Genomic DNA, 18,093 nt, shown 5'->3' on the forward strand with positions numbered 1-18,093 from the left:
GATTTCCCCTCCTCACATTGGAAAAATCTTTTGCAAAAATGTGTCCATGTAGATGAATTCGTTTGTTTTTTCACACTTTTGGGCCTCTCTTAAAATTTTATTTTTTATTATTTATATGTAACATACATTTTATTTACATATATTATATAATTATTCTATTATAATTGTAATTAATTAGTATTTTATTTTAATAATTATACACAATCATATCGTATTTATTTTCCACTCTTACAGACACAATTTCTTACTAATCTTGTGTTTTTTTATCTGTATTTTATTTTTTACTTATATTTTTTATTTATATTTTATTTTTTAATGTTCTCTTTAAAACATGGAAAGATTGCAAAGGTCTATTCTTTATGTAATCGACGTTTCTCTCACTTCAAAGATACGGTCGAGTTTTTTCATCGTGCGATTACGCGATTTCAGGTGTGACACGTATGATATGGCCAGCTTTGATGGCGTCGCGGACACGTGGCGGAAATATACCAACAGCCCTCGATTCGAATTTAGCCAAAATGGCGAGTCTTTGCAATCGCGTACAGTAGACACTGATACTTGAAGACAAGCTCTCGTTGCCGCTGAATAAAAAAAAGATCCTGGAAGATGGACACGATCTTGCTAAAATGTATGAAGATCTTTGCGAAGGGGAGAGCTAATTCCTTCAGGAAGGATTATGTCAAGGTGAACAAGCTCGATCGATTGTACAAGAAATTGGGACTTAAAATATCATAATTGCGTATAAATATTTGTAATATAACAAATGTATCAGCTCTTTAAGTTTTTAATATAATTTAATAAATTCAATTTTAATTTTAATTTTCAATTTAATTCAATAAATTCTTAAATCATATTTTTTTATTTGCTTTAATATATTTTATTTTTAATTAGAAGTTTAAAATATAATTAATTCTAATAAATCCTACACAATTAAGATAAAAAATTTTTGTATATATTTCATTAAAAAATTATTGTATACCCGAGTAGAAAAATTTCTGGGAAAAACTTCTAAGGCTAAGATTAATTAGATAGTATCTGTTCAAAAACTAGCCAGAAATATCTGACTATTGTTTCATAGCCAGTTACTGTCCTAAAACTAGGCAAGAAACAATGGTAAGTAAATACTGGATAGTTTCTGTTCAGCGAAAACTTTGAAAATACTGGCTATAATTTTTTGACTCATTCTTGGTCAGTAACTGGGCAAGAAAAAATCGCAAGTAAATGCTGAACAGTTTGTTCAGCGAAAACTTTGAAAATACTGGCCATGGTTTCTTGATTCATTCTTGGTCAGAAACTAGTCAGAAAAAATGATAAGTAAATATTGGGCAGTTTCTGTTCATCGAAAACTCTGAAAATACTGGCTACGGTTTCTTGACTCATTCTTGGTCAGAAAATGGGCAAGAAAAAATCGCAAGTAAATGCTGAACAGTTTTTGTTCAGCGAAAACTTTGAAAATACTGGCCATGGTTTCTTGACTCATTCTTGGTCAGAAACTAGTCAGAAAAAATGAAAAGTAAATATTGGGCAGTTTTTGTTCATCGAAAACTCTGAAAATACTGGCTATGGTTTCTTAATTCATTCTTGGATAAAAACTAGTCAAAAAAAATGGTAAGTCAATACTGGGCAGTTTTTGTTCAGCGTAAATTTTGAAAATATTGGCTATGTAAAAGATATCACAACAATAACCAAAATGTCTATGTATCTAATATTTTCTTAACTCTTTGAATTTCATATTTAATATTTAATATTAAATATTTAATTCAAAGGGATAAGAAATATTAATTAATTTTTTATTTAATATTTTTGTTACACGTCAAAAAACGCGATCATATAATGTCGGTAGGCAGCAAAATATTAATTTTATTACATATTTATTACATATTTATATTTTTTATATTATATAGATCGCAAGGGACAAGGATGAGGTCGTTATTCAAGAGTACGTTGTGCTAATAAGGATATGCAGTACGCGGAATAAGAAGACAGTTCAAATATAATAAAATATAAAAATATTAAATATAACTATTATAACTATTATATAACTATTATGTAGAATAATGTGTTTAAATATTATGTACTAAAAAGCAAAAGAAAAATAAAAATAAAATAAAATAAAAAGGTTAAACATTGTAATATATAAATTATTGAAAATTAATTAGAACTTAGAAAATTAATTAGAACTAAGCAAAAACTGGTTAGAAAGCGGTAAAAAAATTGGTTATAAATTGATTAAAAATTGTTCAAAACCTGCTCAGAAAACTGCTTAGAAACTGATCATAAACTGCTTAAAAACTACTTACAAAAGGCGATTTTTGGCGATAATTTGGTACATGTACCAAGGTTGTTTTTGGTAGAGGCGGAGCTTATTCTGATACATAACATCTTGTACCCTGCTTCATTTTTGGTATAGCGTGGTATCAACCAGCTAGATACCAAAACGACTAGCCACGCCTCTACCACAAACTACCAAAAATCGCTTATTATGGTCAAAGATTGAGAGAAACTGGATAGAGACTGATTAAAAAACTGATTAAAAAATTATCAGAAACTAGTTAGATACTGGTCAAAATCTTGTACTCAGAAACTGGTCAGGAACTGACTAATTTTACTGTCCAGTTATTGACGAAGCGTGCGTCGCCCAAACCTGTTAGTTTCTGGCTAGTTAAATTGACCAAAAACTAGCTAGTGACTAGGATTCCTGGCCAGTTACTAGCTAAAAAATGATTGAATTTCTACTCGAGTATATTTGAATATTAATACTTTTATGATAAGAGATTTAAATCAATTTAACTCGAGATCTATATAATTATAAATATATCTCTGAAATTAAATATCAAACAAGATATTTAAATATTTATATTTAAATATTTAATTATTTAATTTTATCTTCTTTCTATCTTCCATTAATTTCTCAGGAAGACTTCAGATACTTCAGAATGATTATCTAGTCAGCTGACGTCTGATCTTCATGGCGTACGGCCAGATTGTCGTGATCGAGACGTGTACAGATTTTTTTCACATTTTTTTACTTTGTTGTAATGACAGTTTTATCTACATGATTATTCGATTTGAGACCGCAGTAGGACAGTTCGGCGTTGAACGACCTGAGGACAGTTTTGAACAGGATTTACAGCACAAAATCCTCGAGTGCACCTGCCACACTTCTTCGTCAACATCGTGATTGCCTAATGAGCAGACGCAATAGTCTGCAAGATCCGTCACAATTCACTGCTCCGTCAAAGCATGAACAACTGAACTCTGAATCTAGGTCTGCTCCTCGAGATCGCAATGACCTGCCTAGTGTCTTGTGCACTCTACATGGACCGTATCCTGAGGACGTATCCTTTGAAATAGGAATGATAATTATCCGGAATATCATACGCTATCATTTTGATTTATTTTGAAGAGTTGAGGAAGTGATGGATCAGAAGAAACCTGAATGACAGTGGGATAAAGAAATCTCGTAGATGAGATGATGAGGAGAAATGCTTTATAAAAAACAAAGGGATTGAAAAGAAAGAACAACAATTTTAATCTAATTTTTTTTAAAATTCGAGAATATTAATCTGAAATATTGAAGAAATATAAAAAAATTAAAGAAATTAATACAGCTGTTTTCTTGTTTTTTAATTTAAAAAATTTTTAATTTAGAAAATCTTCGATGTATAAATTTGATAATATTTTTTAATCTTGAAGGATTAGTACAATGACAATATGATATGATATTTTGAATATAATATGTGCTTTCACAGGTTGTTTTTCAATAAATAGTATGTGTGAAATAAGATTTATTTGTTGAATGAGATATGAGAGAGATATCGCAATATTACATTCTCTGGCACCAAACAAAAAAAGTAGTTTTGTAAATGGTAACCTTTCGCGACTTTATGTTTTCCATAATCGTGATCGCTTGAGATTACGATGAAAGCAACTCTTCACCTTTCTAAATAAATTGCCGCAAACATAATGTCGAATTAAATACAATTAAGTGAATTGCAACATTAAATTTCAAGATACAAAATATATATACAATCAGAACATATATATTTGAATAGTTCTCTCCCCATCATTTGGAAATAATTCAGAAATAAAAAAATATTAAATACTTATTAATATTTTATGCATTATATTTATCTCATGTTTATCTATTGATATTAAACGCAATAAAATTAAGAACAAAAGTGTAAATTGATAAGCGCATTAAAACTAAATTGTTAATAAAAATTCTTGCTTAAATAAATTGAAAAAAAATAAAAACTTCTTGGATAAAGATTAGTTCACAAAGAAATGATTAAAAATTCTATTATCATTGATTGAATAGTATTGTATTTTCATTCGTTCACTGCTAAAATTGCTACACAAGTAACGATACGAATACGAAAACTGAAAGCAATAACAGAAGGAACTGGAATTTCACGTCCTTTTTTCGAAAGACATTCTAAAAATATCTCAAATGAATACTAAGGTTATCTTGATTTTACGATATTGTTATTTTCATCGCGTATTCTTCGTGTAAAATTTATTTTATTATCTACATTTTATTTTGGATTCCCATTGTATTTAAATTTTTAAAATGTTTGGATTTTTAATTCAGATTTAATAGAATTTTTAACTCAATCTTTTGCTACATATAATGTTATAATTAAACTATAATATAAAAATACATGTAATATTATTAGTTACACTGAAATTACCGATACAAATATTGATTTTTATCATTAATTATCATTATTTTCATTAAAATTTCGAAATATTTGATAAAGACGTATTGTTGTGTGTACAAAAGTCAGTGTATATATGAATGTTTATTTTGAAATGAGTAGTATCTTCGATTAAACTTGATGTTAATAAAAACATAGTCGATGAAATACCTGCCAATGCTTTCGTAGAAAAACACTTGCCAGTTTAACGTACTATCCGCACATATATATATACGTATAAAAGATTGGCAGTTCTCCATAGAATTCTATGTAGTCACCAAGTGTTGTAACCTCGTGGAGAATAAAGTGGGGGCCGCATATAAGGCCCCGACGACCGTTCAACGAGGCCCAGTAGTCTCTAGTCATCAATTCAATCGCGTTACCACGACTGAATCATCATACAAGTGACACTCTTTCTCTCTCTTTCTTTCTCATTCTCAACCAACGTCATCCTTCGTCAGAATGAAGACGGAGGTCCTTTTTCTTTTAGTTTGCCTTGGTGAGTTCTCTTATTACAATTTATGTTATCCTTTTCAAATAAAATCAAACTAATATTGTTTTTACAAAATCCGAAATTTAGATTTTGGATTGGTTTGAATTCTTTTCAATTGCAATAGTATACACTTAATAATTTTAATTAAAAGTTAGTAAATCGTTCCATTTGTATATTTATTTATATACCTGATAAATATAAATTTTAAATCAAGCTAGAAATAATACACAGAAAAAATATTAATATTTATATGTGTGTGATATATAAAATATTATGTTATATATTATAATAAGATAAAAAACAAAACTTTCTATTTACATTTCATATTATTCTTATTTGTTTTATTTTATTTTATATTCAAGTACATATTTTATATTTGTATATAGTTGTTATTTTTAGTTTATATTAGTTATTATATTAAAATACTTTAAGAGCTAAAATTTTATTTTATTATCAAATTTTCAATTAAAAATAAAAGAGTATAAAGGGGAAGAGATTTTCGAAAGTAGACGCGTTTATTCAGAATCGTTCTAGTTGACTACTATTGCCTGGATGTTTATCGGAATCTGGTGCTGGTGTTCGAAAGCTATCAGGCTGAATCGATTGAGCAACATTTAAGTTCTGGGCGAGCGACCGATCGAGTGTATACTTATACATATGGAAGCCCGGCCACTTTCTCGCTTTCTTCGTTCGCACTCGCGAGGTCGACCGGCGTTTCTTCAGGGACGCAGACGATAGGCCGCCTTGAAAACGCGCCAAGAGACCAGTCGACCCTCTGCCTTAACATTCACATTCTTTCTTCTTTCTTAATTCCCTTTTATTTTTCCTTTGCCGACTCGTGACACGAAGTAGTCATAAGATTCGAAGAGTTCGAAGGACATGTGTATCAAGAATTTAAAATAATATATATATAAATATAAGATGTAAATAAGATACATATATGTATAATATTTTTCTTTTTCCAAATTTCTTTTTTATATTTATCTCAGTTGCAATAAAAAGTATATTTAATAAATATATTTTAATTTTTAGGCACATATGCTAATGTAAAATAATATTAAAAAATAATTTTGAATAATTTTATACATCTCAACAAACCATACTTTTTCATTGTTATACATCCTTTACATTGTATAATTTTTATTTACTCTTTTTTTTCCTACCAGGAGTTGTTACCGCTTTGACGAGGAAGCAAGAAGCCGCCGAGCAGAGTCGCCGAAGGGCCGCTTTGGCGACGACGGTGAAGAAACAGCAGTCGACCGCAGAGGAGGAATACGAGGACGATGAAGAGCTCCTGGATCAGTGTCCTGAGCCCAATGGTTATTTTCTTGATGCGGAACAATGCGACAAGTATTATGACTGTCGGGACAACAAAATAACGGAAAAACTCTGCCCCGATGGTCTCGTCTTCAATGACTTCAGCCCGCAACACGAGAAATGCGATCTGCCATTCGGTATCGATTGCACGAAGAGACCTAAGCTACGTAAGCCATTTTATTCTACATAATACGCAGTGAAATCGATCAACGTGTATTCTCTATTGATGATGTACCAAGCTATAAAAATTTGATTCATACACTTGTATTAATTATATTAAAAAAAAATATTATCCCTACTGAAGGATTATATAATATTTTGTTTTTATACATTTATTTTACAGAAAAGCCGCAACCGTCGCCACATTGTCCTCGCATGCACGGTTACTTCGCCCACGAGGACCTTAGGAATTGTAACACCTTCTACTACTGCGTGGAGGGCAAGTACAACATGATCACTTGTCCGGAAGGTCTCGTCTTTTCCGAGAAGACTGGAATTTGTAACTGGCCAGACGAAGCGCAGAAGAAGGGTTGCGGTTCTCGCGAGCTCTTCAATTTCACCTGCCCGAAGGTGGACGATAACGTGGCCGCGACGCACCCACGCTATCCCGACACCGAGGACTGCCAATATTTCTACGTATGCGTCAATGGTGAAATCCCGAGGCGAAGCGGATGCAGGCTCGGCCAGGCGTTCGACGAGCGCACCGGGAAGTGCGACTGGGCCAGGAAGATACCCGAATGGTATACAATATATTCTGTCGAATTTAACTTTACTGTAAGAGTAATAAAAGTAAAGGAACTAAACTTTTAAATTCTAGATGTGATATAATTTAAAATTATATAATTATTTAAAATTATATCATTAAAATATAAAAGAGTCTGCCCTTTCTCCATAAAAAAGAACAAAAATTCCTTCCTCTATTAGATTCTTCAAAAAAGTCAATTAATTCAATTATATAATAAACATACATATTTCATATATTCTTTAATTTGCTTGTTATTAATTAATTTCTCATTTTTTTAAAGACAAACGTAAAATTCAATTACAGCAAAGACTGGTACAAAGATCAGCTGACTGATGAAGAACTGGACGCCTTGGAGAATCCACCGCCGAAGCCTAAACCCACTGGTGGACCAAGCAGAAGAAAAGGTAGCAGGCCGACCCACGAGTAGAATGTTGTCTTTAGATTATTTATAGGTCTTAAATCCCTTTACTCTTTGAAACCGTTTGTATAATAAACTTATCTTTATTATAAATTCGTCTTTTTTCAAATGTACATTTAATCCTAAATCCTAAATCTTTGAAGTAATTCGTTTAAAAAGAAAAACTTTTGTACTGCAGATATTTGAAGATATACCAGTTATAATGACGAAGAAAATTATTTAAAATCCTTATTGGAAATCAATGGCAACTATATTTTTATGTTTATAATTATTATATTTATAATATTTAGAAATTTTGCTTTAGAAATGCTTGCTCTAGAAATTTGTTTTTTTCACTTTCGAAGTATATTTTTTATTTCTGTCTCTTGTAAAATCGATATTCTACTAATAATCTAATTTGCATAGATCACAATGACATAAATCAAGGGATTCGGAATTTTTCCGCAAATAAATTCCGATCGCATGTTAAATTGACGTGACTAGTGAAAGTGCGATATTGACCGACGTTCCTTACATTTCTCGTACTGGAAATGTTTCCGAAAACCAGCTCTAACGTAATGCTTTCGTAAACACGAAAGATAGTGAAAAGAAAATCATTTTACGTAAATCAAAGAGCATGTTAGAACGTTGACACTTATTATAAGTAAAATGTCATAAACGAGGAAATATACAGCTATATTAAAATTATAAATATATAAACTATATTAAACAAAGTTTAGCAAATAATAAATATTAAATGATATATTATTCCCTTAATATTTGTGAAATAAAATTTAGTTTTATATATTCGTTTTGTCGACAAATGATTGGAGTAAAATCTCGTTAAAAACTTTAATAGTTTAATATAGCTGTATTGTGCGAATTTTTCATTTTCCCATGGAAAAACATTGGAACATTGGTTGTGGAAGCAAGAGCAAAAGAGAAAAAACATCGCTGTATCTTAAAGAAAAATGTATGATTATTGTAATCAATAATAAAACACAACAAAATATTTTGTAGCTTCAATATATATTTATTTAAAAATATTATCTATATAAAATAGTTAAAATAAGTATATATAATATTTTTAATTGATTGATATCAATAAATAAGGAACACAAAGTTTATATATTAATACTGAGAGAAAAAAGAGAGAAAAAACAAAAGTGTTCAATTTTATTTTTCGTTATATAGTTTTAAATCAATAAAAAGGTAGACATTAATTAAAAGTAATGAAAAAAAAGTAAGTAAGTAATTAATTAAAATCGCACATTTAATATTTCATAATATTTTCATATAAAATACTTTATAAAACATATTTTAAAAATTTTGCATAAAATTTTTTGTTTTGTTGAAACACATGAAAAGTTTCTTAAATTTTATATTCCTTAATGTGACTTTTCATAGCTACATATAGCTCTAACTATTGTTAATATTTTACTATAGCAAATAATTCTCGATAAATATCTTACAATGGTAACAATGTCTCAGGTTTTTTTTTCAGAACAATTGAAGCGAGAGCGAAGGTGAATGTTAAACGGTGATTACAAGAGTAGAAAGCCTAACAGAAGGCTATTTGCTGGTCAACCACAGTCAACGATGCGTAGTTTAATATGCTTCTTTTAAAGTCATTTATTTAGAAATAGGAGGAAACAATGTTTCTGAATATTAAAGCTTTTTCAGATTTTAGAAATGTTTATTCTCTTCATCTCAATAGTGCTTTTGATTTTTCCAGAAATATTATGGGAAAATTATATTTTTGAAGCGACATTTAAAGCTTTTTTTAATTATTTCTATCATTTCAAATATTAATTTTTCCCCCCATATTTTTGCTCTTATTATATCTTTTATTAATTATGTTTTAAATATATTTTCCGCATCTAGCTTTATTTTACCCAAGATGCTTTTTTTTAGAATATAATAAAGTTCTCTCTTCACTTGTCCATTGAATTTGTAAAAAAATAATATATCGTAAAAGAAAATGTAATTGAATTGGCAAAATTGCTTTTTCATTCATCGGAATTTATCTTAACGTTACTTCCGGCTTACCCGTCATCGAATGCATTACGATTTGCATTTTTCTCGTCGAGGAAAAACACGACGAAGGACATCGAGGTGAGAGCGCCGAGAAGAGAAAGAGAGAAAGAGAGAGTTAAAAATATATCTTCCTTATCTCTCACTCTCGCTTCCTTTCCCTCTCTTATCTCCTCGATTTTCATTCTCGACCGGTCACCGGTGTCCGTCGATGAAATGCGACGGCGAAAGTGGGATTTGTCTGTGATATAGTGGGGATCCAACGGGTATAGCCAGCTGGCGGGTAGCCGAAGAGCTGCAGTTTCGCGAGAACGACGACATTCCAAAGAGGGACCAAAAATTAGATAGCCTAATATAATCGTTCGTCCGTTGTAGTGAATCTCAGTGCGATCTAGGATCATCCCGCGACCGAAAAGCACAAAACCGGAAGAATGTTCGCGGCCGGGATCGTCACGTTGCTGGGCGCCATCGCGCTGACATGTGAGTATCGACCGTTGGATTATCATTCTCTATAAAAATGATAGTAATATTTGCATTGCGTTGTTATAAAAAAATCATAAATTTATATAATAAATTATAATAAATTATATAATAAATTTATATTCTTCAGATGTTTAAAAATTTTAATTATTACTGTTTTCTTAAAATTATTCGTAAAATATATATCAATATTATCCTAAAATATTATTTATGATCAAATATATAATAAAATATTATTTATTATCATTATATTATTATACATAATTATATTATCATTATATTATTATTATATTATTATTATATTATATTAATATTACCATAAAATATTATTTATAACTATTATATTTCTTATAATTTGATTTTTTAGATTTTAGATTTGTAAAAGTAAAATTTTATATGAAAAAGATATAAATTTGTTGATTATTTTGTAAAAAGATATATTAATACTTTACGATATTGCTGCTTATACATTTCCTGAATTTTAATTCCTGTTTATTTTTAAAGTATAATAATTGCTGCAATATAACACAATTTCGGAAAGACTGAATGCTTTAAAGATTATATTCAAAACTTATTAAAATATTAATAGAAAAATGCATATATTCTATAGTTTTTACATTTTTATAATTCTATAATTTTCTCACTTTTTTAAAAGCAAATATATATAGAATTCTGTTTGTCGATTATTTCAAACGTCAAATGCGTGTTAATGAATTATTTATTCGTTGATAGAATCACGATAAAGAAAAGAATCCAAAAGAGAGCAAAAAACTCGGTAGAAATGTCTATTAGAATTAGAACTCAACGCGGAGACAGTGCGAGAGAGCGAACTTTCTAAAGCGTAAATGTCAGTTCTCCCGATCAGCGGATTGCATAAGTGCAGTCAAATGCGGTCGAGATAAAATTACATAACGATGAAATATAATAACGATGAAACATATATATAAATATAATAATGCTGATCCCCGACAAGAATTTGGACAGAAATCGAACAAGTTCAACCTTTTAAGACTTCAACTATCGGAAATTCCGCCATCAAAAATCGACTTTTTCAAAGAGCCACAAAAATATTAATATCAATATAATGTTACAGACGCCGCATTTAATTGTCCTAGCAAGGACGGTCAATACGAGGACAGCAAGCAATGCGATAAGTACTACGACTGCATCGATGGCATCGCGTCGGAAAAATTATGCCCAGACGGTCTCGTGTTCGATCCTCTGAATCGCAAGGTCAACAAGTGCGACCACGTATTTAACGTCGACTGCGGCGATCGACTCGAATTACGTAAGACAATATCGATAAAATTATAATATTTCGGAATGTGAAATGCTTGAAGGAGGATAAATGGAAGGAAGGACCTGCACAAAAATTGCTAGCATTTCAAATAAAATTTGAAATATATGTAATAATATATTTATATAATTTATAAAATAATATTATTTTTGAATTAATTGTTAGCTGAATTTTTTTCTCTTGGAATCTTATAGTTTAAATTTGTACTCTTTTTACTTCGTTTTGAAAATCATTTATACTTATTTGTATCTATATATTTATATGAAATGGACAGATATTTAATACATTATGGCTTAAAAATTAAATATAATATAATATTATTTACATTAATAAGTTAAATTGGCTCTATATCAATGAAACAATTAATTAATGATTCTTGTTAATAGAACCTCCACAACCAACGAAAAAGTGTCCACGACGAAACGGCTTCTTTGCGCATCCCGATCCGTCAGTGTGCAATGTCTTTTACAATTGCATCGATGGAGAGGCAATCGAGATCACCTGCACCACCGGATTGCACTTTGATGAGTACAGTGGAACCTGCGTGTGGCCTGACAGCGCGGGTCGCGAGGTAAAAACACTTTTGATATTTATTTTTTTTTATTTGGATTAATCATTATAAAAAGAAAAACAATATATCTACAAAGTTAATTGATATTAAAAATTCCAAAGAAAAAAAGAGAGAAAAATTATTTTTAATATTCATATTTTAGAAATATTAATATTTTATAAGAGAGAGTACAGGATATGAAAAGTTAAAGTTCTGTTTCGAAAATATAAAGGAACATATTCAAAACTCGAACAAACTGCGAATTTATTCGTTAAATCCTTAATTGGGAGAAAGTACGTCGCATTTCTAATACACTTGTAGTTAGTATGTACTTTCTCTCACAGTTACATTTACATTTCTTCGACTAATCCGAAATATTTCTTTACCCAATTATCAAAATTAAATAATATAATTCTAAAGTTAACATTTTAAATTTTGAATTCGAAAATTATATTTAAGTTTCCCTCCTTATAAGATGCGATTAATAGAATTTTATAATTTAGTATTTAATATGTTTACATTTCTATTCTTGTATAAGATAAATAATTAAAAGCTAAAATGAAAAAAAAGGAGATTAAAACGTCGATAGCCCAAAAATATATCGACAAGAAATGTCACAGGATCTGTAAATAAAATTTAATAATTCTAATAATTAGGAAAAAGCGCACACTTTAATTAATGACAATAACACAAAAATAAATAAATACAATGATAAAAGCAAACAAAAATAAATTGTAGGGCTGCGGAGTCTTGGGTAAGAAGCTGCAGGACGGTTTCGAGTGCCCGAGCGAGGGTCAAGTCGACAGCAGGGGTATGTTGATCGATCATCCCAAGTTCCCACATCCCGATGATTGCCAGAAGTTCTACGTGTGCTTAAATGGGGTGACACCACGCGAGCAGGGCTGCAGCGATGGTACTGTTTACAACGAGGAGCAACAGAGGTGCGACGCGCCCGAAAATGTCCCCGGATGGTACGAATCATTTATTATATTATTATTATGTTATCATATTCATATATTGACATATCATAAATAATTATTATTAATCGCTAATAATTGCACATTTTGATTGTGAAATCGTTCGAAATAATCGACAAAGATACGTGGTTTAATAAATATCTCTTAAATATAAACAATAAGTTTCTAATTTTTAATTTTCAATAATTCATTAAAAATTAAAAATTGAAAAGCTTATTGGTTTTAAATGATTCTATTATTATTATATCTTGCTTAATTTTTGACATTTTAATTATATACGTATACATTTTTTTAATTAATTGATTATTATTAATATTTCTATTGTCATGCTTTATTTAAAGGCTGGAAGAATTTAATAATTGTTTTCTTTGCAGCGAGGATTGGTATAAAGACGACGACAAGAAGCCGTAAGGAAGTTGTCGGTGTTCATCTGTCCCGCATCGGGACATTTCATGTTTCGTTGTAATCGTGTCACCCCTTTCCTTCACTCAACGAATAATCCCATTGTGTGTGTTTAGCCATTTGAATGACTTGGAATACATTTTATTTTTAGTTTATGTGTCTGTCATTTTTTTAAATTAAGTCCCGATTTCTTCCTTTCCCAATCTGTTAAAACGCATTATGGCGAATTAAAACCATTTCTTCTTGCGATAAAAAATTGTTCAATTGATATAATTAATTAAAAAAACCAGTAATTCTTTGCAAATATTTGATTTAATTAATATATCGTTAATAAAAAGGCAATAATTATAAGTTGCAATTGTGACTCATAAATTACTAATATAAATAATTTTTTTGTAGAAAAATACGAAAATATTGATAATATTCATGTAATTAATAATTAATTACTTATATGTTTCAAATAACTATAAATTTTCAATTTTAAACAATCCCATTTATGTTATACAGTCAATAAAAAAGAATAGAAAGAGAGAAAAATATTTTATTTATAAGATTATTAAAATTAATTAACCGATACACTAGATGTGCTACTGGTTAAATAATCTATATCTTTTTAAAGGAATTAATTAATGAGACTTTGTTTTCAATAAGTTCTCGAAACGATATTCGAGGAACGTATATAAAGGCCTTGAATCGTTTTTGTTACGAGATCGGTCGACTATCACTTTCTCTTGAACTACTCGCTTGTTTCTCATTTTGCAATTTATTCTCTCTCTCTCTCTCTCTCTCTCTCTCTCTCTCTTCTTCTTCTTCTTCTCCTTCTTGTTTTTTATTCTCTCTCGTATTGCATCGATACGCATTAATATAAAAATTGCATTAATATAAAAATATGTTCTTTTTAAAGAAAAATTTATTCATTTACATAACACATAGCTTAAAAAAATTTATATTTGCTCTTTTTCAATGAAAAATTAATTTATTTCTCTCGCATGCCAGGTATGTTGAATTATTACACACGATATTTATTCATCCAACTTTCCAATTTACGAACATTCATCGCAAATGTCACTTGCTGAAGATTTAATCTATGTTTTAAACATAGAATTAAATTCCGCAGCTTTCAACGTAACGATATTCAATTTTGTCATGATTATGTGAATCGCGATGTGTCTCTTTCCTTTCCAATAAGCAGAATTTTAAGTAACATAACACTAAAGTAAATAAAATATATAATAAATAATATAAAATAATATAAAATAACGTTACAATAAAGAGAGAGCGCACTTTGATACTTGATTTGCAAAATTAAATAACATAATTTCGTATCACATATGTATTTTAATTATTTTTGTAATTTATAAGACCATTTCTCGCGTTTTGCTAATGAAAGTGATTAATTGGGGCATAATTGAGGTGCGTTAACTTGAAGAAATAATCAGATATCTGCTTCTGTAATACATGAAATTATCATTTCTTTCGTTTTGCTTCCTGCAAAATGCAAAAGGATGATTTCAGATAATTAATTAGCGCCTAATCGTGCTTCACTGACTTAAATAAACAAATAATTGTTTCAATGAATTCATGAAAAAAATTTCTCTCGTTCCGCTTTCAGAAATATATATCGATTCGATCTAGAATTGATTAGACACCCAAGTCATAAATATGACTGCAGTCGCATTTGCAATACGAGTTTCAAGCTAGGTAGGAGCAGCAGCAACAACGAGTTATCGTAGCACGCGGAAGTGTACCTGAAATCTATATATCTCTTTTGCATGGAGAATAGTGCAATGCAGTAAAACTCGCGTCCGTGCATCCATTAGAATGCATTCGCATCGGGAGAAAGAGGGCAGCGAGACTGCGATTCGATCGAGAGAGAGAGAGAGAGAAAGAGAAGAGAATGAGAGGACTTTCGACAAAAAGGGGGGCAAAGTCGGGAGAAGGGAGGATCGGAAAATGTGCAGCAACAAGGACCCTAAGGTGGTGGCGAGGCTGCGAGCGAGCGAAATAGGACCCGGTTTCGGGCCTGGCAGTCACGTTTTGCCAACGTCGCGACACGCTGCTGTCGACGTGGTTGAAGAAGAGAACAAAAGGACCGGAGAAGAAGAGGAAAAGGAGAAGAAAGGATCTCCTCAAGAACTTTAAGACACCGACTCGAAAAACTTTGGGATTTCTCCTCCCTTCAGGATATCAAAGATGGAAAAGCGCGTGCTTTTTCGCCATCTTCTGCCGTTTCTGACCCTGGTGACCTTGAGCTGGGCACAATTCCGGTGTCCGGAACCCAAGGGCTTCTTTGCCGACCCGGAACAGTGCGATCTTTATTATTCCTGCGTGGACAATCAACCCGAGGAAAAACTTTGCAAGGACGGACTCGTCTTCAGGGATGATAATCCTAAGAAAGAACTCTGCGATATACCGGCGAACGTGCCTTGCGGCGATCGCACACTTTTACGTAAGTTTCAAATCATTCTCTGAATTTATTAGATCTTTATTATTGTAATTAAATTAATTAAAATTATTATAACTCTTTTTATTGCGTGGAAATTTGATCTTATTAAGAATCTCTTTTCAGGTGAAGAAATTAATAACAAAATAAAATTTTTCTAGATTATCAAGTCGAATAATTTCGTGCGTAAAAAATGTCCACACTTGAAGAGAAACAGATATATATTTTTATTAATATTATTGAGACCTTTTTAAGCCAATTTATATTCGACAGAAAAATTTTTTCCGAATAATATATGATGCAAAAAATATGTAAAATTATATTTAATTTTACTTTCTTTTATCTATGCACTTTTGCAACTCGACAAACCAAGAACAAAAGAATGGTCGATTCGATAGTGTCACGAAAATAGAACTCGGTGTGAACCGGTTTTTCGACGAATGAACAATCACATTCTTTCTTGAATGCGGTGAAACTTTAATCATGTTATATTCGATGCAAAAATTAATATTAATATAATTAATGCATATATTATGGACTCTATTTTTATGATGAATCAAAGTCCATGTTATAATTATAATTGATATAAATAAATTATATCATTATTATATGGGATAATTAATATATTAATATATATATTATATAATTAATATATATTACATAATAATTATTACAGAGGAACCGCATCCTAGCAAGGGCTGTCCACGCGCAAACGGCATCTTCAGCCACGAGGATCCGGCCTCGTGCGATCGCTTTGTCAACTGCATCGATGGAGTAACGCAGACAGTACCCTGCCCACCCGGTCTGATCTACGAACCCAAAATGTCAAGCTGCGTCTGGCCGGTGGACGCCACTCGCTTGTGCGAGAACGTGAAACGCGACGTCCTGGACGACGGTTTCGTCTGTCCGGACGGCGACGTCGCTGGACCGTCTGGCAGGATCTTGCCGCATCCCACGTATCCGCATCCCGAGGATTGCGCCAAGTTCTACATCTGCAAGAATGGTGTGGTGCCGCAGAAGGGCCAGTGCGAACCCGGCACCGTGTATAACGAGGAGATCTTCAGGTGCACCGAGCCGGAGAACGTGCAAGGATGGTAAGTGTATCTCTTTCATTTTTTTTTTAATTGCCCTCTCCTCTTTCTTAATTCTCGATTTTAATCTTGGAACACTTGCAAGGTTTTGGCAAGCATTGCTTATATGAGTTTACCTTATGTGTTAAACAAAAAAATTATGTAGATCTACAATTCATTAAAAAATAAACAATTTGAAAAAAAATTAAACAAATGTAAAATTTAAAAACTTTAATTTTAGGAAAATAATTAAAAAAATATTAGAAATTTTTAATGCAAAATTAAAGAAATCTAAAATACAAAGAATGACGATGTTAAATTTTTTTAAATATGTTTCTCTTCCATTAGTGTTCCAGGAATAATAAATGCTCTGAAAAATTTATAAAAAATTTTTAAAAATTATAATAAATTATAAAAATATAATATTATAATATTATATATTACAAAAAATATAATAAATTCTTATATTAAATTTTATAAAAAATTTATAAAAAATCGATCATTTTTTTTTAATTGCCGTCTCCTTTTTTATTCAATTATTTAATTAAATTATATTCTTATAAGAATTTATTATATTTTTTATTAACTATGAACTCACTAATTCTTCTCAATCATTATTTATTTTTGAAAAAGAATTAATTTTATAATTTTAATTTCCATCTCTTTTGATTTCGAAAAGAATACTGAATTATCTTTCATAACGAAGTGGAATTTAATATTTCAGCGAGGATTATTACAAGCGGAAGAACTGAACGAGAGACGGCGAAGACGTCATAATTAACTGCAGCTACATGTGTAACGATCATCTTTTTAAACGGACAATAAATGCATGTGATATACACGATTACGTAAAAGTCGCCACGTGGTCTCCGCGAGAGCGAACGTGCTTTCGTCCTCTGCCCGCGACATATACTACCCCCTTTCTCCTTTTACGTAAACGAATTTGCCTTTGGAAAATCCGCAACGTATATACTTATATACATTACAACTTTGTAATCGTCGGTCGCTAACCCGCGAAAAGAAAACGTCGACGAAAAGAAAATATCGCAAACTTGTATTAGATAAACTCTTCGCTTTTGAACCGGTCCAATTTTATGTAATTAACAAGTACATGCGCGCCAAGTAGAATTTTATTGTAAAAAGACGCGTACATACAAACTTGCAATTCTGCAATTAAATAACTCAAGA

The 18,093-nt window shown here is 30.8% G+C and overlaps 3 protein-coding genes across 3 annotated transcripts; all 3 read left to right on the top strand.

Moving 5' to 3' along the window:
- Positions 1-4,948: 4,948 nt before the first annotated feature.
- Positions 4,949-7,913, top strand: Cpap3-b (cuticular protein analogous to peritrophins 3-B). Its single transcript, XM_083078075.1, has 4 exons — positions 4,949-5,199; positions 6,360-6,677; positions 6,854-7,250; positions 7,559-7,913. Exons 1-4 carry the CDS (start codon positions 5,163-5,165, stop codon positions 7,680-7,682), a joined length of 876 nt encoding a protein of 291 aa, XP_082934201.1. The 5' UTR covers positions 4,949-5,162; the 3' UTR covers positions 7,683-7,913.
- Positions 7,914-9,936: 2,023 nt separating this feature from the next.
- On the top strand, positions 9,937-13,547 carry LOC145959325 (protein obstructor-E). The gene is made up of 5 exons (XM_083078077.1): positions 9,937-10,166; positions 11,260-11,454; positions 11,850-12,034; positions 12,752-12,984; positions 13,365-13,547. The coding sequence occupies exons 1-5, from the start codon at positions 10,118-10,120 to the stop codon at positions 13,399-13,401; spliced, it is 699 nt and encodes a 232-aa protein (XP_082934203.1). The 5' UTR covers positions 9,937-10,117; the 3' UTR covers positions 13,402-13,547.
- A 1,233-nt stretch (positions 13,548-14,780) lies between these two features.
- LOC145959326 (protein obstructor-E) lies at positions 14,781-17,744 on the top strand. Its single transcript, XM_083078078.1, has 3 exons — positions 14,781-15,841; positions 16,512-16,929; positions 17,630-17,744. Exons 1-3 carry the CDS (start codon positions 15,586-15,588, stop codon positions 17,655-17,657), a joined length of 702 nt encoding a protein of 233 aa, XP_082934204.1. The 5' UTR covers positions 14,781-15,585; the 3' UTR covers positions 17,658-17,744.
- The last annotated feature ends 349 nt before the right edge of the window (positions 17,745-18,093 follow it).

The sequence above is a fragment of the Camponotus vicinus genome, unplaced genomic scaffold (assembly GCF_025532165.1).
Source record: "Camponotus vicinus isolate PSW18456_S1 unplaced genomic scaffold, iyCamVici1.0 SCAF_1, whole genome shotgun sequence".
NCBI classification, from domain to species: Eukaryota; Metazoa; Arthropoda; class Insecta; order Hymenoptera; family Formicidae; genus Camponotus; species Camponotus vicinus.

What these genes read in the sequence shown, in the direction of transcription:
- Cpap3-b (XM_083078075.1), top strand. Translation starts at nt 5,163, where the DNA reads ATGAAGACGGAGGTCCTTTTTCTTTTAGTTTGCCTTG. An exon ending in TTTTCTTTTAGTTTGCCTTG is followed by an intron (nt 5,200 to 6,359) that starts GTGAGTTCTCTT and finishes TTTTCCTACCAG; the next exon opens with GAGTTGTTACCGCTTTGACG. An exon ending in GCCAGGAAGATACCCGAATG is followed by an intron (nt 7,251 to 7,558) that starts GTATACAATATA and finishes ATTCAATTACAG; the next exon opens with CAAAGACTGGTACAAAGATC.
- LOC145959325 (XM_083078077.1), top strand. Translation starts at nt 10,118, where the DNA reads ATGTTCGCGGCCGGGATCGTCACGTTGCTGGGCGCCATCGCGCTGACA. An exon ending in CGGCGATCGACTCGAATTAC is followed by an intron (nt 11,455 to 11,849) that starts GTAAGACAATAT and finishes TCTTGTTAATAG; the next exon opens with AACCTCCACAACCAACGAAA. An exon ending in CTGACAGCGCGGGTCGCGAG is followed by an intron (nt 12,035 to 12,751) that starts GTAAAAACACTT and finishes AATAAATTGTAG; the next exon opens with GGCTGCGGAGTCTTGGGTAA.
- LOC145959326 (XM_083078078.1), top strand. Translation starts at nt 15,586, where the DNA reads ATGGAAAAGCGCGTGCTTTTTCGCCATCTTCTGCCGTTTCTGACCCTG. An exon ending in CGGCGATCGCACACTTTTAC is followed by an intron (nt 15,842 to 16,511) that starts GTAAGTTTCAAA and finishes TAATTATTACAG; the next exon opens with AGGAACCGCATCCTAGCAAG. An exon ending in CCGGAGAACGTGCAAGGATG is followed by an intron (nt 16,930 to 17,629) that starts GTAAGTGTATCT and finishes TTAATATTTCAG; the next exon opens with CGAGGATTATTACAAGCGGA.